This window comes from Falco punctatus (genome assembly GCF_963210335.1).
Source record: "Falco punctatus genome assembly, chromosome: 13".
Taxonomy (NCBI): Eukaryota; Metazoa; Chordata; class Aves; order Falconiformes; family Falconidae; genus Falco; species Falco punctatus.
The window spans coordinates 5,226,457-5,247,507 of NC_137593.1; the positions used below are offsets into that span (position 1 = coordinate 5,226,457).

The 21,051-nt window shown below is 41.2% G+C and overlaps 1 protein-coding gene across 2 annotated transcripts in view; it reads left to right on the forward strand.

Annotated features, from left to right (window-relative positions):
* Positions 1–21,051, forward strand: part of LOC308072425 (uncharacterized protein) — a 222,514-nt gene that overhangs the window by 118,601 nt on the left and 82,862 nt on the right. For both annotated transcript variants that reach the window (XM_080409251.1, XM_080409250.1), the window contains one exon: positions 16,283–16,405. In XM_080409251.1, the coding sequence (XP_080265377.1) occupies positions 16,283–16,405 (123 nt within the window). The remainder of the gene's footprint in view (positions 1–16,282; positions 16,406–21,051) is intronic.

The following is a 21,051-nucleotide window of genomic DNA, read 5'->3' on the forward strand; positions in this document are numbered from 1 at the left end:
GGGAGCCCTGGCAGGTTTCCTGACTTTTGCCAGAGGGACTTTCTGAGCAGCTGTGTCCAGAGCCAGTGTGTGACTTTGCGAGGCCACCGCTGCTTACCCTGGTAATGTAATACAGTCACCAGTGTCACTGATTCAGCCCAACCTCTGGTCAGACAGGAGCTCTCCAAACACTGTTGCCACAGAGGAGTTAACAGCTCAGCTAAGAAGGATACTGAGGGATTTGTCTAAGAAAAAGAAAACGTTTATTACAATGACCTCGCCATCTATTTAGCCTGTAAGGTTTGAGGTGTAACTTATTCTTGTCAAACCGTTTTTGTCGAAGAGAACGAACATGCAAATTCTGCATTGGACTGTTTTCCTTGCCCAACAAATTGATGTACCAGGCTCCTGCCATGTCCTGTGAAAAAAAAACCTGAAGGATGTTAATACTTTGCACCTCTAGGCAAATGCCAAGGAGCTTTTTAATTCATTTAATTTTTACTAGACAGGAGAAATTAGTCCACTGGAGGGATTCAGGATGCTTTCACATTGTCTTATCTCAGAAAGTTGCTTTTGACTCATAATCCTATGGCATGCCATTTCACAGAGCTGGATGTTTTCAGGAACACTACAATGTTGGAAGGAAAACAATTAAAATAAAGTATATTTTAGAAAAAGAAAAAAAATATACCAGTCTGGTTATAGGTGCAACAAATACTACTTTGCATGAACTCAAATCTCAGGGCAATCAAGTGAAGGCACTCCTAGATGAGGTGAAGCTACCCAGCCTTCTTCATCTTTCTCTATTTTAAGACTTTTTCTTGAGATATGGAAATAAAACCAGTTGCAGGAATAGTATCATTAATATCTAATTATTTGTAACTGGATTACTCTGCCCTTAATGTCTACCTCAGAGAATGGAGGGAACAGGCAACTCCGTCTTGTGACCTTAACTGACCCTGGGGGAACGATTTTGATAACTAAAATATTTTATGTGATGGTTTTTTTACAGCAATTCAAAAAGCAAGAGAATGAGTTGTGAGGCTAAAGAGGACAAAACCTCATTTCTGGCATTTCCAACCCTGTCACTAGGTGCTTTCAGGTACCCTGGGGCTCCAACAGGAGTTCTTATATCAAAGTTGGAAAACTCCAAGTATTTAAGTTTCAAAATAGAAAAAAAAGCTGTGATGCACTCTGTTGGAGGCCACAGAATAAACATTTTCTTTTCTGTAAGTTTGTGCATCCAGAATACTGGTAGATCTCTGATTATTTGAAGTGAATTCAACAAGAAGCAATACCTGTTTTTATACTTAAATATTGTTTATTTATGATTGCTTCTACCTGTCAGATCAGTATTATTAGTCACAAATACAAAGCATAATTACATTATTTTTATTTCAGATCCCAGCTGATAAAAATCAAGGGCTCCCTTACTCCTCTTACAAAGGAAAATATATTAACTAAGATTAAGAATTAATCGTGCATTTAAAATGCTATTTAGCATTACGCAGTCAGACTTCTGTGGTTTTCTGGAGATGATTGAGTTTAGGCAGGAGAACTGTGCGGTGTTTGTGCAAGGCTGCAGAGAAGATCCGGGCAGAAACTACTGAAGACATTCATAGATACATTTGCAAACTTCATTGGGAATTAAATTTTATTTCTATTCCCGAGTAATTCTTTTGGAAATTACCAGTTCTCATTTTGAAGCATTTGTCTCTGGCTCTTGAGAAGCAATGAAGGCTGGAGGTCGTTTGTCTGACCTTTCCTACGCACTCCTGTGCTGCACTCGGAATTGGCTGGGATCAATAGCTGCGAGAAGCTGTTGCACTCTCCTAGGCAAATAGTGTCATCTTTCTGCGTTTGTCTCTTCGTGGTAGTACTACAGCAAAAAGTGTGCTCCCAATAAGTTGTAAAAATTACAACAGAGTCATAGTAAAGGTAACAATAACTGGAGGTTATTGGACATTTTAAATGAATTACCTGGATCCTGATTAACGGCAAGCCCAAGGCAGACAGGAACCTGAGCTGAATTTCGGTGAGCTCGTTTCAGGCTGGCAGCACGTAGCGAATGTGGTGGGTTGGTTTGGTCAGTCCCCTCTCGTTTTGTGGGCCTTCCCAAGGCTAATCCACGCAATTACACACAAGGGACACACGAACCCTTTCAATCTTATTAAAATATATAGTATACCAAACTTGACAAAATCACATTTATTTTCTGTCTGACCTGTTTCTCCTCAGTCAGGGAAGGGTAGGTGCATCACTCGGACCAGAGCCAGACACTTCCAGCCTATTTTTTTGGAGCCCTTATGTAGTCTTAGCCGAGAAGAGCACCTGATGCTCAGGTGATTGATTTTTTTTTGAGTTTTAATTGCACTTGTTTAGGTTTTCCCTGATTCATGCTGGCCTATTGCTAAAGTCTCCCCACCCCTCTCTTACACACTGAGCAAAGACGGCTGTGAGCTAAACCACGTAATTTCTCACATCTGATATCCCTCAGGGTAGATGAACTAACAGTTTATGACAGCTACCTCCAAAGTGAATATTGCCATCGAAGAGTGAGCTCGTTTATGCTGGATGCGTGTTTTATTGATTGGAGTTAAGGACAGGCACAGTCAGTTTTCAATCACTTTTTAAGCACAAGTTTCGTGCAGACCAGTTAGGTAGAAACGGCTGGTGTTGAGAGCAATATCCTAATCCGAGCCTTCAGAGCAGCAGCCGAAGGAGTCCTACCTACATTTGCAGCCTTGGCTCTCAGGGAAGACTGGGACCACTTACATTTCAAGAATTCAATGATTATTTCAAGATAATCTTGGTAAATCTCTTTTTTTCCCATGGAGGAAAAATTTCTTTATTCCGTTGAAGGGTTTTTTTGGTGTCTAGGTTTTTCTCTTTGAATGCTTAATTCATTTCTAGCATGTTAATAAAAGCCTTTTGCATAAGAAAAAGCATGCAACTGACAGTTTAATTTTCAGGTTACGTAAGGATTACACAGGGTTGGGTGTAGTGCAGCTTGTCGGCATGTCATACGTTTCCTGCAGCACATCTTCGGCTGTGTTCCAAAGCGGTGTGTTTTTTAAAAAGCACAGTATTATTCATAAACCACAGAAAACTGGCACCCTGTTCTGCATTTCAGTTGTCAGATGAATTATTGATCACTGATTTGATACCGACTGAAAGGGAAAAATAGTTTCTAGATGTCACAGGCCTCCCAGGTAACAACAAATGAAGAGTCCCATCTCTACGGCGTCTGCTGGTCTAGTCCATATGGCGCTTGAAAGCGCACCGTGCGTCACAGCTGATTATAGACGCGGCACACGGGCTGCTTCCCTAAGGCTTCCAGCTCCCTTGTCTTCCTCTGGGATCTGAAAAGCCTCACATGGGCTCTACCAGCTGGAAGGAAATACTTAGAGGGAACCGTAACTTGCTATTATCTTTGGGAAGGAGCCGTTGCGTGAAATGCAGGGAGAATGACAGAGGTCCCCTTCACGGTGTCTCTGCGTGTGACTCCAGTTCTTGCAGTTGTTTGTTCAGGAAGGTGGGTGTGAGCAAACATACTGGCCTGAAAAGTTTTCTTTGTCCAAACTGCTCAATGCATAAAGCTTTATTGATTAGCTTTCAACAATGAAAGCATCATTTAAGGTTTGGAAATGTTATAGTATTTGCTACACCACTCAGGGATTTAATGTTGTTTAATTAATGCAAGAGCTTTGAATAACTAGATGAAAAGCACTATATAACTATATGAGAAGACTGTTATTGTCCAGACAAAATATAATATTTAGAAATAATATGACAAAAATGATAGACTGCAGTACAAATATGTTTTGAGATATTTCTAGGGCTCTGATTAGTTTATATTAGCTAGTTCCTAGCATTTATGACTACTTTTGAAAGGCAGGTTATGGAGAACGTTAACATTCCACTGGGCTGATTGACAATAATTAGTTTATTTTAAAGGAAAGGAAAGAAGCATGGTATTGTTGCAACCAACTAATGTGAATTAAAAGCCAGGTAATCTTTTCTGCAATTACAGGGATACAATGATTGCTGTTGTCAGAGAAGAAAATACATTCATATTTTTAAGAATCGTTGTGTAGGAAGAGCTTCGCAAGCCTGAAATTGAAGCTCTGGTCATGGTCTCCAAAATTACGGTTAGTAGTAATTTTATGCAGAAGCAAGGCTTTTGAATACTTAAATTATAGCTTGTTTGTGGCAAGGTATTTACCAGCAAATAAAAGCATCTTATAAACAGCACATGAGTCATCTTGGTGTTCATTTTGAGCACATCGAAAATGTAAATTGCAACTGAATTATTCTTGGGTTGAGAGGCAAGGCTTAGAAACCTTCAATTCATACTTTAAATGGAAATTATGAGAGGAAAAATGTGCACATTTGCCTCTCAGTGGAGAGTATTGTGGAGGGTAACTACTGCTTTTTCTATAGCTTTGCCTACAGGCTACGTAAACAAGGACTAAGGGCAGATACAGAGATAGGAAGAAGTACAACTCCTGAGCGGTGTTTATATTCCTCTTTAGAAGCATTTAATACCAGTCTTCACTAGGACAACTAATAGAAATCCCGTTTTTTTTTATTGAAATACCCACAGATTTTATGAGCCCTCTGATATATCTTTTAAAAGCTTTAAAACAATTTGTGATAAAATCTAAACCAAACGGAAATCTGTCAGCTTCGCTGTTCAAAGCATTGGCCCAAAGGAAGCAATCCAGACATGACTGTCAGCAAGATAGCAACTGCTGGGAGGGCTACAGTTCGTTATTAAAAGATCAGTAGTTTGATCAACATCATATTGGATTACTCAAACTTCAATCACATGAGTACCTGAGGGCTTTAACTGGGATTTATTAGAAGACCAACTTGAAATAAACGTGCTGTAGTTGCATACCAGACCTTTCAGAGACCCACCTGAGAACCTTGTTAACAGTTACTATCCCAAAAGAGATTCAATGTCAGCCAAGGAGTTCAAAAACAACTAATAAAAATGGAGTAATCAAGTGATTAATTTGATGTCATTTTTAATCTCAGGAAGAGGAAAAAAAGGAGAAAAAAATCTTCTGAGCGTCGTGACATTGTTCATTAGGATCCAGCTCTGGAAGTTGGTACGGATAGGTTTGGGATGTGTTAATGCCACTTCTTTCTTCTTATGGTTGAATATCTGCAGAGTCACAACTAATATAAGTCATAAGGAAGCAGAGCAAGAAAATCAGTGTAACATGCTGTCTTTTGCTCGCTGGCGCTTTATGTTGCAGATCAGCCTGGAATTGTGATAGCTCCGGTGGGGGATCAATACTTGTGCTGGCTTCTTGAGGAGGCACCCGGTGAAGTAATGGCTGTAGAGCAATGTCAGTGAGCCAGTTTTTACAGAAATGGAGCGGATTGTGCTGGGGTCTCCTGTAGGTGAGATGGGCAGAGAGATGGAGCTTGGTGGCTGAGTGGTGTGCTCTCCCTCCTTCTTTTCCTAGCCCCGTACAGTCTTGTCACTGCAGGCGTGGTGCTGGCATTGCATGCATTTCACATGTTGAGCAATACAGTTCTGACTGGCGATCGCTCCTTCCAAACCAATTATTCCCAAGACTGGCTTATGTTCCAGTCAGTTTGTGAGACAAGTTTATCCATGTGATGTTTTTAAGCTTTTTACCAACACAAGTAGGACATTTGTCACAAATAGCATTCATGTTTCCAACCAGCAGAGCATATGTACAGTAAGCTGGAAACATCAGTTTATGAAGGTATTTGCATGATTATCATTTTCTTCAGCATATTTTACCTACTGTGTGGGGAAAAGACATTTCTCTATGCAGTATACTGTAATGAAGACACTGATCTCAGCAAGTGGGCATTAATATTGTTGCTAACAAAACCCAGATGTTCTCATCAGATCAGTCATTGCTCTCTTTTTTATTCCATAAATTTTTTCAAACTGTCATATCCTGCCGAGAGAAGATGCTGATGGCCCGATGCATAAAACTCCTTAGTACACCTCAGATTTGAATCTGCACGTGGAGTTTGGACTGTATCGTGCTGTCGCTTGTTAAGTACATCCCCTTGTAGAGATCCTCTCCTCCTCTGCCAGCCTCCCACCTCCCAGCATGACCCCACTGAATTGTGCTGAGGAGCTGTATTTAAAAATTGATAGCCCCATAACAAATCTTCCTTCTACTATGCTGTCCTATGTCAGGAAAGCTTACAAGAGCGTTGCGGTGAAGCTGCTGATGCTAGTGATCTGAAAGCCTTTCTCCTAAGCAGAAATTACATAAAACTTTAATTATTGTGTTTCAGCCCACACTGCTGCGGCGTACAAGTATACATCCTCTTCCAGCTTCCCTGTTTACAGCTGGTACATTCACTTCTTTTCTACAGAAAACAGTAAAATGACTGAGGCTGTTTTCTCCAGCATGTAAACATTTTTAAAGATCATAAGTTACACGTTTGTCTGGATTGTCATTCTTCCAATTGTACTCCCTTGTTATTTCATGTGGTCATTCACTTATCCTGGCACCAGTTTTCCACTGAGAATTTTATGTCCATCTGTGTGGGTTTCATATTGATGTGAATCGGAGCCATCAAGGGTGTACAGCTGCCAAAATATCTGTTATTATAACCCCACTGTGGAGGCCGGTAACCCCATCGGTCTTCCTTTTTGGCTTTACTTTGCCGAGATGCTGTGTGCTACTCTGAGGTTCAGAAATGGATTGTTCTTTTTTGTTTTAAAGACTAAAGTGGAGAAAAATGTAAAAATCTGCTTTGTGAAAAGATGGGGAAAAGTATTTCTTCACAGCTGTGTGAAAATGTCACAGTGTTGTCTGAGGTTGGTCCATGAAATTATCATGTTCCATACTGTAATCCTATACTCTGATTTTCTTGCAAATTATCTGGTCTCAATAATTGCATCAAACTTATATGTGTGTGTGTGTGTATATAAATAACATGAACGTGTATAGTTAATGAAGAAAGCCTTCAAACTTTAATTAGGGCTGCTTGACTCCAAAGCAGTTTACATATCACAGGCGTACCCGGCTATCAAACACATGCTTCTCCTTTTTTCATTCAACTGACACTTTCATTTTCTCTGCATATTTTCAGGACTGAGCAGTGATGTGTTTTGACTCCTGAGGCTACAGACAATATCAAAATGAGGATTAGAAATGAAGCTTTACCTGTCAATTAAGTTGTTAAGCTTGTCCTCCACAGCATCTACACTTTCAAACGGCCTGTTTATTGAATTTGAAATAGTTTTCATTCTTGACTTTGTTTAAATTGAATGGACAGTTGTAATTATAATCTTCAGTTTTCAACTGCAACATATGGTTTGCATAGAGAGTTGTGGATGAGGTGATTTTGGCTGTTCATTGAGCTAAACCACTGTTAAATATCTTGAGAGAGATTGGCGTGTCAGGCATTGAAAGTGAGCAGAAATTGGCAGTACAAATAGTGGCCGTTTTTGTCTTTTCATATTGCTCTGTCCAGGAGATCTGCTCTTGAGGGACATCTGAGAAATGCACTGTGGTTGCAGGATTTAGTCATTGGTGAGGAACAAGCCACCACCTGCAACGGTTGCATTATGCCAGTCTTCACATGAATGCAGTATTTAAAAAAAAAAAAAAAAAAAAAAAAAAAAAAGTAGTCTTAAAGTATCTTTTTCTCTGATATATTCCTGCACCATCCCAACAATGAATTCAAATTACCAAGACCTTTGGCAAATCAATGTTATTCTTTCAAATCATCTGTGGCCCCCACTAACAGGATTGCGTGACGTCTCATCTATTTGTTCTCCAATACGGCCAGTGACAGATCAGGAAATGAAATCCATGTCTTTAAGACATGGTCAGGTGTATTGTCCCTTTCAGTGCTTACAGAAGTAAGTCTTCTCCCCAGAAGCGGGTTGGAGGGCAGCTTGCACTGGGCGTGCTGGAAGCAGCTCTCTGCCTTGACTCCGCAGCTGCTCCATGGAGCTCCCCCAAAAGCCGTACCACAGAGATGCCTCTGTCCTCTTCCCTCCTTGAAAGCAGCCATTGGGAAATGCAACTCCCTTCAGACCTGGACATAAATATTTATTACCAGGTGCAGATGTAGTCCTGTAGATGACTCTGCTGTTCAGCATTTCACTGTGCCACGGTCTCTGTCCTTTCGTGTTCTCAGTATTAAGACAGATAAACCAGGGGTGAGTGAAAGGAAACCCGACCTAGACACAGCTGGAAGTCATTGAAGCTACCTGGAAAAACATCTGAAATCTAGGGCAAGGGACCAGCTCCAGGGTAGAAAATTCCTCTCCGCAGTGGGACAGAATCACCGGGGAGGTCTAAAGGAAGGTGATAGACTGAAAGACAGCAAACCCACTGCAGAAAGCTTTGTTGTTTTTAATGCCATCGATTTTCAGGGGAAGGTAAATAATCAGAAAGCCTGTTTCTGTGCATGGCTAATTGGACAGCCCTGCCGAAATAGGTGCTGGTTAAAGCTGCTTTGTCCTTAATCCTGGGCAAAGAAAAAACGTAGTGGAAAACTCACTGCTCTAACAAGGGTCCTCTTTCATTGTGGAGTCCGTTTGCAGGGACTAAATTGGGTAAGGAATCTCTTAACCATGCCTTTTAACCAATCTTTTATCAGATGTGACATGCTCCTTTCAGTCCAGTTTGCTGAAGCTATTCCATTAATTAATTTTGTTGTAGCAGGCTTGCCTCAGACACCTGTGACTTACTGAAATTTAAGTAAGCTTCAGCAGCGATTGGAGCTAACCTGGCTGACTTTGAACCATAACAGACAATGGATGCTCATATAATCCATCGGAGGGGCCATGAAAGGGCAGAATCAAATAGCTGAGGAGCAAAAATAAAAGCCTAGGAGTGCTAACAGTTCAAAATGACCCAGCTGGCTCTGTGGGAGCACATTTACCTATGCTGAAAGCTGTTTCAGAGAGGCATTTTAACATCAGGTTCTAGTGGACCACTCAGAAGAGCTTGTAGCATATTTATGTTGTTTTGTGAAGCATAAAAAAGCCCTAGATGAGGGGGTTTGCAATTCAAAATTTCACAGATATCAAAACCTGCCCTCTTTCCTCTGCTCAGTTTGGTTCAATGAAACAGAAATATGGCTTTTTAAATTAAAATTAATAGAAATTCTGCTTTTCCTTGTTGAATTTTAGTCTGGTTTTGACCAGACTTTCCCTTGTATTTTTCTTCCTAGAGTCTATGCTAATGTCAAACTTCATAGCAGAAAAAACGGACAAATATTTTTCTAGCAACAGGAGTTTCAAAACTCCTCTAAAGAAACTTTCAAACCCTGAAAACCACTTTAGTGCTAGTAAAACAGGAGAGACTCTGCTGCAAGTGCAAGTTTTATCATGCTTAAGAGTGAGTACACTGGGAGTGGTACTGGTTGTCAAATTACAGACATTTTCAAACTCGCCTTGGAACAACTGTGATTTAAAGGAAGCTCTGAGTTGAATCTGTCATAAATTTATCTACTTATAACAATAGTGGGTCTTATTTTATGTTTCACTTTTATGGAAATAGTTTCTGATTTCTGCGATCGGCTTATGAATGGCTGGGAATCAAGCAGGTTTCCCTTCCTTCCCTTAGTGCATGTAAATTATTTAATTTAGAAACACACTAAATTGTGTAAAATCCACCATGTAAATTAGTGAGGAAAGACCATACGATATTTTCACTTCATAGTTTGTGTGAGGTTTAAACATCCTACGGAGTACATAGAAGAGACTAATCACGTGCTGTTACCCGTAACAGAAGGGAAAGCACTGTCATACATCTTTGTTGACTTTAAATATTGTGTTCAATAGCAAACAGTAAGAGAGTTTTCATGTCAGATGTACTAAATGATCTGCAGCTGAAGAGACTAGGTGAGCTAGTCAGGGCAAGGGAGTGGTAAGCCAGGTTTTTGTTAACTTATTTCCAAATAAATGTTTGAGTGAACAGTTTACCCACTTTCAATAATTTGAAACGTTGCCACTTAAGTCTTTATGTTGAGGTTCTTTACATAAGAGCCAATTTTCCCTTCCCCATTTGCCTGTCTCTGTCATTACTAACTAATCCTCACATATTGTGTGGGGACGAGTGACCCCCAGAGCCCCCTGGGTAAAGAAGAGACAAACCCCCAGTTTTACTAAATTTTAAGATAGTGCTGCAAAAAGTAGACTGTGCATCCTCTTTTTGGTCATTATATTTTTATACATAATCACTATAATTTTTTTTAAATTATAATCTGACTTTAAAACCATCAGCATAAATCATCTTCTAAGTAAATGGAAGTAGGGTTTTGTGTTTTCCTGCTTCTGCTCGTTGCATCCTTTCTGCAGTGAGCTCGGAGGATTTTGACAACTGGAAAATGGAAATGTGCATCTGTCATTCATTCTGATTTTGTGTAGTATTTCTTAGGCATCTGGTGAAAAGGGTGTAGTTATGCTTCTGTGAAAGTCATTTGGTCATTTGGGCCAGATCTGCAGGTGGTATTGTGGTGGTTTGGGTCCCTGCATGCAGGCGGTTGTGCTAGCGTGTACCCAGGCTGTGTTTCTTACATCAGCTCCCAGCTGGACAGAAATCTTTTCATCCATATCAGGTCTTTAGTGTTTGTGGGGTGTGTGATGCTCACAACTATTTGGTCTCTGCCTCTCTTCATGTTGGTCTTTACTTGCCAAAGTAAAGGGGTTTTGCTAAAACTAAAAAGAAAAAAAAAAACCCACAAAACTCTCATATGATGAGATCGGTACTGTCCAGTTCTGGTTTCTTTCCCCAGCAGTGCCTGGGCACCGTGAAGAAGAATTTTTTTTCTCTGCTTATCTGTCTGAAAGTACTGGCTTCAAACAGTTATCAATCTGTGCATGTTTTTACAGTCAAGGGAGAGAGCCTGTTCATTTGTCACCCAGAAGAAACGCCACTGGCTCTATGAAACTAGCTGAGAGGCAAACCTTGCTCTGCCACCCTGTGCCTGCTTAGACCTCACACGGTGCTCTTGGCAAAGCGTCCTTGATGCGAATGCCAGCTCAGGGATACCCTTGGCATTGGGATCATCTCTCTTTCCATTCAGGATTCCCTAAATGTTTGTGCCTTTGTTGGCTTGGCCAGCCCAAAGAAGGGAACTGAGACCTGCAGTACAGGTTTGATCTTTAATAACCTTATACCTTTAATTGTACTAAAAATATGGAAGCAGGAAAAGCGTGCAATAAACTTAGTATTAGAAGACCATTTCATCTTATACTTTCGGAGTAGCTGCACACATGTATGCAGAAGGATAAAATTTGATAATAATGACTTTGTGAGGAATACAGCACTTTAAAAAAAAAAAAAAAGGGAATTCAATTAGAAATAAAAGCAGGCCTGCCTTTCAGTATTTCTGCAGGCACTTTGAGATCTGAACTGACAGCACCAGAACCCAAACATATGCATATGCTACAGAGGGTCATGGATGCATCGTTGCAGGCCTGTGGGAGAGCGGGTTATGCGTTAATCGTGAGAGCGGTCACTGCAGAAGTTGCTAGACAGGTTCCTTGGAAAAAAAATTATTTAAAAGCAAAGAGGGCTTGGGATTGCATGAAGTGGCTGTCCAGTGGTTAAAATAGACAAACATTTCTTGGTCCTTTTGAAGGCTTGTGATCATTCAGGTATTTATGTGTGGGTTTAAGGATGTACTTGGTTTGCAGTGTAAGCATGAGGGTCTTCGGCAACACCAGCTCCCCTCCATGCAGAGACGTGGGAGCTGTGGCTGCTGCCTGCTCTTCCCCTGCAAGTCATGTTGGGGCGATGCAAGTGGAGAACTTAAAAACAGGGAGCTGAAAAATAGTCTACCCACTCACAGCTCTGTCTTATACAGCCTGGCCAAAAAAGAGGGGAAAGATCATAAAAATGGAGAGGCTATTGCAAAAGCTCAGTCCTGCTGCCATCAGAACTGGGTGGGTTTTTTTTTTATTTCTTTTGGGGTTTAGTTTTGCATGTTGTTTACATTTCTTAATGGTTTAAAAAGCGAAGCCGTTTGTTAGTGGGGAATCAACCTGGCAACATCTTGCCTTTTTTGATTTCTTTGTAAGAACATGATTGTAGGTTCACTAATTATCTGTGTTTAACACCGTTGTCTCTTTCTTTTTGAAGAACTGATTGATCATAGCTGTTCCTAAATGTTTTAGTAGTGATATGAAAAAAAAATTGATGTGATGATGCTGAATTCCAAACAAGCAATTACACAGCTCTCTTTATACAGGGTTTGAGCAGGGAAATCAGACTGTTGCCTTTGTGGCCTGTCAAATCAATTGGGGACAGACTTCCTTGAAGATTAGCAGAGTCCCCGTTTAGGGGTATGGTAGACATCAAAATCTGTAACTTCAGTAGGATCTGCCCTTGGAAAGGACACAGTGCTGGCAATGGGTTGTGCGTTTCTATGCCTCTTTTCCCATGTTTGGGACTTGAGCTGTGCATCCTTTTGGCGTGGAGGAAAGGTCAGTGTGCCGTCGCAATGCGCAGAGCTCAGTCCAGATGCACAGACCTCAGAAGCACACAGAGCGAAAAAATGGGCATGTCGTGATGGCTAAAATACTTTACATCTTGGAAATGCATAGGATTAACTTTTGGCTTGTATGGCTGGCCATCAGTTTATTATTGCCAGGTTGTTCCTAATGAAATGTGGGTAAATGGGGACACAGTCCCTGGTGGGTGTAGGGGAGCATGTGCTGTATACAGACAGCACAAAAAGCAGAGATACCTTAGGTGGGGAATCCCACTAAAATGCATCTCTGCTGAAATTTGCCGAAGGTGAGGAGGAGGGTATTCACATACTGTCTCTGCTGTATTCAGCCAGCAGCATAATCCCCTTTGCGAGACAGCCTTGGGACAGCACAACGTTTCTCTTCTCGCCTCTCGTCTCAGCGGATTGCTCTCCCTGTTTTGTGGGAATGCAGTTGCTTTCATCACAGTCTGATTTATGATAAGCAAGTGTTAAATGGCTTGAAATTCAGGTTATTCAGATAAGCATCCTAAATTGTAACTGTAGAAGGTTGAGCACGTGGGTGTTTCAGTTTGATCTGCAGTGGAAAGTAATCCAAATTTAATTATAGAGTATCGTTAAATAGATACACTTCCATAATCCCATAATATTCTAGAATCACAATAGAATGACTATAAATTTCTAGGAGATTTTTTTCTATATTTTTATAACTTCATAATTCTAGAATAATTTTGTATCTCTCTAGTTACTCCCATGTAGAAAAAGAAGTGGCTACTTCCGTACCTATAACAGCATAAGCTGTTGTTTTTCTGCTATGTATATCCTTTCCTGGTATATATGTCCTTTACTAGAACAACAATTTCAATATAGAAGTCCAAATAGGTTAGATTTTTAAAACTTTCAAGTGCAATCCAAGCATTTAGATTAGTGTCTACGTTGCAGATTGCTCCCCACACAAAATAATTAAGGCATTTTTCTTCTATAACTGGGGTCAAAGTTGTTTCCTGGCCTTGAGACATAAAGACATTAAAAGGTGACTGTGTGTTGCATTTTTCTTGATTATATCTGAGTAAGTGAAGGAATCTTTCAACGTATAATCCTTAAAATATCGATCTCGCAAAGAAAGCCTGAGATTGGAAGGGATCGAGGGATCGTCTGTCCTCAAACTTGCCGCTCACTTGGCATCCTGGCAGGGTAGTCGTGGAGTTGTGTTGCAGGTTCGTTGATCTCACCTGTTTCCCCCCCTCCCCTTACTGCTGGGAGTCTCAGGGTGGGCTTAGGTATAGCTCATATATACAAGGATTTTAAGGTCTTTTATTTTTCATTTATTTTTTATTGCCTTTCAGCAATATAATTGCCTTATTGCCTTTTGGGATGTGCCAGCATAAGGGGAATGCCATTGAAAGAAGAGCTGCAGCAGGTGTGGGAGCTGCTGGCCACAGAGCTCCACCATAAACCAAGTCACTTCTTTAAATGTTCAAGCAGAGACTAACAAATAAAGCTAGCACCAAGTGCTCATTTTTATTAGCTGGACTGTTTTTTTCCTCCTTTCCAAGTGCTGATATCCTAACTTAAAACTCTATTTTAGAGAAGTTCTGCAGTTGATTGTAGCCTACAAAATTAATATATTGAAGCTCCCGGAGTCTGAGTTTATTAAGGTATAAATACTGGAACGTGGTGTACTATATAGTTCAGCTGCTTCCTTGTTAGATTCTTCTGAGCCTTTTTGCTTATTTTATTTCTGTAATACTCAAGACAAATCGTTTCCTGGTTTTGATTTCATCCTGGCATTTTTCAGCAGGCTAGGTCTTAACAGTATAGAATTCAACAAGATGAATAACATTATCTGTTTACTGTTTACATTAAAAAAAGCAAAACTTCTGTTTAAAAGAAAGAGTATTCCAGATGTCTCCAGGCAGTAGGAAATGTATGTAGTATACAGTCTAATAAACCAGCAAATATAGCAGGATTAAAAAGTGCTGCACGTTAGCAAATGGTCTAAATTTAAACACTAGTCAACACCAGGACTTTATTTTAGGTAAGTGAAATTCATGCGTGAAACACTAAAATTTAACTTTATAAATACTTTTCCTTAGGACTAGGATGTTCTGCGTTTCCAAGTCATCTTTAAAACTTCCTTTTTCATTTAATTTTGATTAGATTTTCTAAAATGGAAAAAACATAAAAGCATTTTCAAAAATGTAAGCCATGAAAGCTAAATGCAAAGCAGATATATCAACAGCAAAAATATGAAAGCCAGACCCCCTTGTTCCTCAAGTGCAATATGGGGGGGGGGGGGGGGGGGGGGGGGGGGAACCCTCTTTACATTGCTGTGTTCTGCTCTGCTGCCAGCTCGCTTCCCCACAGCAGCAGCTGCAGGCTTGCCTCGTGTTGCAGCCAGTCTTTTATTTTTCTAAATCCCAGCCTTCTCATCCACACCCACCGGGGTGGGTAAATCCCATAGGTGATTTGAGAATATGATCTAAAAAGTGATGAAATCAATGGCAGTCTTTAACATTGAAAGGGGGTTTCTTTGTAGATGTATATTGCAGGAGGGAGGGTTGGCTTCGCAAGAGTGTGGTGGGTTGACCTTGGCTGGATGCCCTATTTCCAATGACTTCTGTGACAATTTTTAAGCTAATGGTGTCATAGAATCACAGAGCCATAGACTGGTTTGGGTTGGAAGGGACCTTAAAGATCACCAAGTTCCAACCCCCTGCCCCGGGCAGGGCCACCTCCCCCCAGCCCAGGTTGCCCCCAGCCCCGTCCAGCCTGGCCTTGAGCCCTGCCAGGGACGGGGCACCCACAGCTGCTCTGGGCAGCCTGGGCCAGCGCCTCCCACCCTCACAGCGAAGAATTTCTTCCTCATAGCTGACCTAAATCTGCCCTCTTTCAGTTTAAAACCACTCTCCCTGTCCTCTCCAGGTCCTGTCACCACCTGCCTTTGTAAAAAGTCCCTCACCAGCTTTCTCGTTAGCCCCTTTAGGTACTGGAAGGCTGTTATGCTTTGATGAGCCCAGGATGTGACTGGCTTTCCAGGCTGCAGGCGCATGTTGCTGGGTAATGTTGATCTTCTCGTCAACCGACACCTCCAAGTCCTTCTTCTCAGGGCTGCTCTTAACCCACTCTCTGCCCAGCCTGTGTTTGTGCTTGGGATTGCCCTGACCCGTGTGCAGGACCTTGCACCTGGCCTTGTTGAACAAGTCATCTGAGAAGATGCAATGTGAAATTGAGGTGAACACAAGGAAGCCCGACAGACAAGAGTCACAGCAAACGTGGCACAAAATCATCATTCTTTTTAAACATAGCATCTAAGCTCTCTGTGCATTCAGTGGCTGAAAATGTAATGCTGATTGAGAGCATGGGCTCTGCTCTTGCATGGCTTTTTTTCCATTTATGTTGGTTGTACGTGCTTGTAGCCTCAAGAGCACCTGCTAATAGTATTAAAGGCCTGATGCAAAAGGAAATCTTAATACAGCAATTTTTTACAAAAACCACATGTTTGACCAGTGGTACCTACAAGCTCAGATGTGTTATCTCACCCTAATTCTTTCCCTGTATTTTTTTCTTGGCCCTGAGGCAGCAGCCGTGTCACCGATCACTCTAATTAACAAGGCTTTCAGAAGTAGAAACTACAGAGGCAGTGCCCGCGGGAACTTTGAAAACCACCATCAAATTTCAATTTTCTTTGCTCTGTTTACAGCACAGAAGTGAAGTAAACAAAAACCCAGGCTGAGTGTAACGATTACATTATGTATGAGCTACGTGCCGTCCAGGAAAACCAGGGTATGTCTTTGCTAAGGCTGCCTTGTAATTCTCATCATCTGCCTGCCTTCTCTAGACGTGGACGAGTGCGCGGTGGTGAACGGGGGCTGCCAGCAGGGCTGCGTCAACACACACGGCTCCTTCCACTGCCGGTGCCAGGCGGGATACAGGCTCCACGCTGATGGGCGCACGTGCGTGGGTAAGTAAACAGTAACAAGCACTTCACATACTTCAGGACATGGTTTTCTCCGCTAAACCTGTCTTTCTCTAAGTGCAAAGGTTTGTAGGCTTCCCCAGTCTGAGTTTTGACTAATTCACAAAGGGTTTCAATATCCATACCAGTTCAAGCAGCTTCCAAGAATTACAGGATTTCCAATTTTTTCCCCTTTTTGTGTGAACAAAGGAGTAACGGTGTCCTGTGTTTCTGTGGTGCAATCTTGCAAAAATTTCTTCTGTTTTGCAGCAGGCATTAAAGAAATAGGGGTTCTTCATTTCCAATGAAAATGGCTTTTGATTTCTGAGCATTTTTTCCTTTGTGTCACATCTCACTGCATGTTCCAGCCCTGCCCTGGGCTTTTCTGCCCCCATTACTCTTCCTCTTAGGCTTTTTGCTTGTTTTTTCTGAAGAGTTACAAACAGCAGATAGTGACATCTCCTGCCTACAGCTGCCTGGCAGAATGCTGCTTTTCTGACCAAGCAATCTCAAAACGCAGCTTGTGTCTTCAGTGATGAAGGAAAAATAAAAGCTTGTTGTTGCCACCCTGAAGTTGGATATAACCTTACAGTAGGTGTCCATCTCTGTTAGACTGCCCGGACTGGGACCCCCTAGGCTTTCCCAGGTGGTGGCATGAGCAGAGGCAGGAGGATATCATTAACTGGGTCGAGGGGGGTGATGATGAAGTAAGATCTCTGTGACTGTGCTGCAATAAGCAGAGCAGAAGCTCTTGGAAGGATCAAGAGCAGAGGCCAAATCTGTGAATTACTAAGATGCATTTCAGAATGTGGTGCTATGGACTGGTAGCTAGAGAGGGAGCTCTAAGAGGCTAATAAAATATTAAGCTCAGACATTTTCTTTGGTTTTCAGAGAGTGCACAAAGAGAAGCAGCCTTACCCTTCATCTCTTCTCTTCAGCCTTTGCTGTATGTTGAATTTTTTAGGTAAAACAGCAAAGCAGAATTGTCTGCTGGGGTCTGGTTTACATTTTAGTTATTAGGCACTGTAAGCAGCACGGATGGGGTGGGCTGAAAACTCTCCTCCAAGGCATATTACATGAATGTTTAGTTTGTGCTAATCCTTTTAGCTCACGCAGGAGGTGCTCATGCATGTGAAGCTGAGAGTTTTGAGCACTTACCCTGAGATTCTGCTCATGCTGTGGGCTGATAATTAGGGTGCTATAGGTTTGCGAAAGCTCCTTGTTCCCACAGCAGTCCTATGCCCTTTGATCCATTCCTTTATGTGCATCAGTCTTTAAAAGGTTGCACTGCTTCTGTATATCAGGGATACATCTTCATCTGCTGCAACCCTGTTTGTAACATCTCTATTACAACTGATACCAAACTTCCTTTGCTCAGCCAGCAGAACCCATGCTGTGCTCCTTCATGGCACACCCAAGCAAAAGACAACACATGAAAGCCAATGACAAAAAAAGTTGCAAACAAAAGTGATTGCTTTTCTTTAAATTAGTTTTAAAGCTCCCATCTTGAAGATCTTCCACTCATGAATGCTTGCTTACGGATGTGTTTCCCTTTCTGCCAACATTAAATACAGAGCACGGGCTGGCTGCCCGTCTCTTCTCGGCAACTGCTCCGCTAATCTGAATGATGCTCGCAGTTGTACTGACAGACGTCTGCTGTTGGTCAGAGGAATTCCATTCCAGGAAGCAGGCACTAGAAAACAGTAGGAAGAGGGTGGATATGATCCCAAAGGCTATACCCTGTTTTTCAGGTTTGGGTGAAAAGCCACAGATTTGCAGTATGGAAATGTACACGCATGTAAATGAGAGCAGCATGGAGCTCAGCCGTTCAGCCTGTGATGCTTGTAGGGAGGATTAGCAGCTCTGCCATTAAAAATAAACCCCGTGTTTCTTAGGTTGCACCCTGAGCCCTAAAAGAAGACATGCAGAGTTAATTCTGCTTGTTGCTAAAAATAATAAAATAAAATACACTGTCCTTGCGTTGCATTTAAATCAGTACGAAAGTCAAGTTGTAGAATTCTGCAAAAAGTCTTAAAATGCTCTGTCATTTGGGAAGAAGTAAAGAACATAACTTGTTCAAATTTTTAAGCCTGATTTTAGGTAATATGAGAAGAACAGTTAAGTATGGTCAGACCACATCTGCAGAATAAGTTCGCTCACAGTTTGGTCATTGTCTTGGTTCTTGCACAAAGTCCCCTGGTTGTGCTTAATGTCAGCCAAATATGTCATCAGTCATTTCTGGTATTATCACAGCAATAAATTTACTGATGCAACCAGAACATAAGATGTACAGGGCTCAAGCTGCGGGAATAATGGTTTTTATTTAACAAACTTACCCTCTTAGTGGTTTGGGTTTACCACATAGAGAGACTTTCAGCGGTTTGATAATTAACTGCAATTAAAAGTGCGTTGAAGTCTCAATCTTTATTAGCTTAGTTGGAGAAGAAACGGATAAGAAAATGCTAGTGTGAGAGAAAAAAAACAATGTAAAAGCAGAGTGGCTCATATGTAACTAGAAACACTAGTGTTTTTCTATGAATTAAAGGAAAAGGGAGAAATTCAGCTCTGATCAGATCTGACCAGGGAAGACCCAGAAGTGAAAGATGTGATGCCTGAGTTACATTACTCTGTCTGAATAGTCTCATTTTCAGCTGTGGTGGAGTGGGAATTTTATACAAAAAAAGTGGCTTTGGGGGGAGACAACTGAATGACAAATGCAAGAAGTAGGTATTATGGCAATAAAATGAATTTACCTGTGTAATATGTAAAACCTTCCACGGGCATAGAATAGTAGTTTTCTCATCGCACAAGTAATCAAGAAGCTGTTTGGAGTTGTCTTAGCTATGAACATTATCAGAAAGCAAGTTTTCATTTCACAAATGTCAGTATTGAGAAGAAGTTATTAAAAATACTTAATACAACTTTCAGTTCTCTTTGCAGTATCTCAGAAATTATCAATGAGAAATAGAAATAAATCCTAAGACGAGAGACAGGAGTAGGTTTCAGAGAGAACCACTATCATGATAACGGATGTACACAATACTGAGTGGAGGATATTGAGTTCTGTTTCAGCTGTTTAGACAAGGCATCAAAATAAATGGCTATCATAAGCATTGGAGCACAAGACAGTTACTAATTGATGAGGACAGGGAGAAGCATTTCATATAAACCAGTAATTCAGGAGTGCCTAGCACTGGGATTTGGGCACTAACTGCTGGCACTGACCGCTAGGGATGGGGAAAGTCTGCCTCTTCTGCTGCACCAGTTGACACATTTCAGTTTTGAGAACTCGTCCGATCAAGAAGTAAACCCAATAACTCACCTCTCGTTTGACTGCGTGCAACTAAGCAGAACACCTAGAATTTCAAATATTACTGTTAATGCAAGCTCTATTTCTTCCACGACTACTTTGGAGGATGTAACGATCTCTCCCACATACTAAGAATAAAGAGGGACAAAGTCCTAGGAATGAGCTGTTTATGGAAGGTGTTCATCTCAGCTGCAGATATCATCTCAGCTGCAGATATAAGAAACAAGTGTCCCTTTAAACAGGCTTTTCAGATGAACCCAGCCCACATTTCTGTATGTTCATTCTTTCCGCATCTTCATTTTCTTTTTGGCAACCCTATGTTTCTGGGAGCAAAAGTGCCAAAATCACTTGAGGGGAAGCAGATTTTGCAGCCTAGATGGCTTGGAAGTCTCCCATACATAAAGAAGTGCATCTATGTTCTTATAAGATATTCAGCCTACATCTGAAGAGTCAAAAACCTGGGATAAGCTACTTTCTTCTGTGAGTGCGTGGAGGATTACTGACCTTCTGTCACGAGCTCTTTCCAGCAAGTCTGGTCCTCCTACTATGTCATCACAGTGTGTTTGGGATCCTGACTAACTGCTGGTGGCCCATCCCTCCACTGCTAGTACAAGCCTCAAAGTACATGGTTTGAAGAAATCTTTGTTGTTTGTCATCCATCCTGCTCTCATTAGAAACTTCTGCTCGTACTCCAAGGCAAACAACCGCTTAGACGGGTTGCCTTGTTCAATGATAACTAGTGTGTGAAACTAAAATACTTTCTTCTTGATTTCTTTGGTCTCTGATAATTTGTGCCAAGCCAGAATCCTATCTTTTTGCATGCTCCCTGTTGTTCTTAGCTTTTTGGTCCCACAAATTTTACTCAATATTGAATGCACTTCTAGATATATGTGCCAGACTGAACGTTCGCTACAAAACAGGTAATTAGAACAACTGAAGGTAACACTCTCCAATTTTTTTGTTTGTTTGTTTGTTTTTAATGCCTTGATTATGGTAATGTAGTGAAATTAATTTCATTAAAGTTTAATTGAGTGGTATCTGGAAAGCAGAAACCCAGACAGAGAACATGTTTATTGTAGTATTGGTCTGTGGTTTTAGTTTGGTGCAAATTCATTGTCTTCATAGGAATTTACTCTTTTTTGAACTCCTAGAAGTGAAAGCAGAGACCCCGATTCATCTCTGGTGCCAACTGTTATCTTTGATGTCTGCCTTATGTAGAAAAGCTGTTGAGATGCAGGTTTTTATGGAGACTTTCACACACTAAGGCTCTTAATAGAGGAAATAACAAAGACAATATCTCTGCAAATCTAGAATCTATGTTTTTCCACAGAAGTAAAAGCAC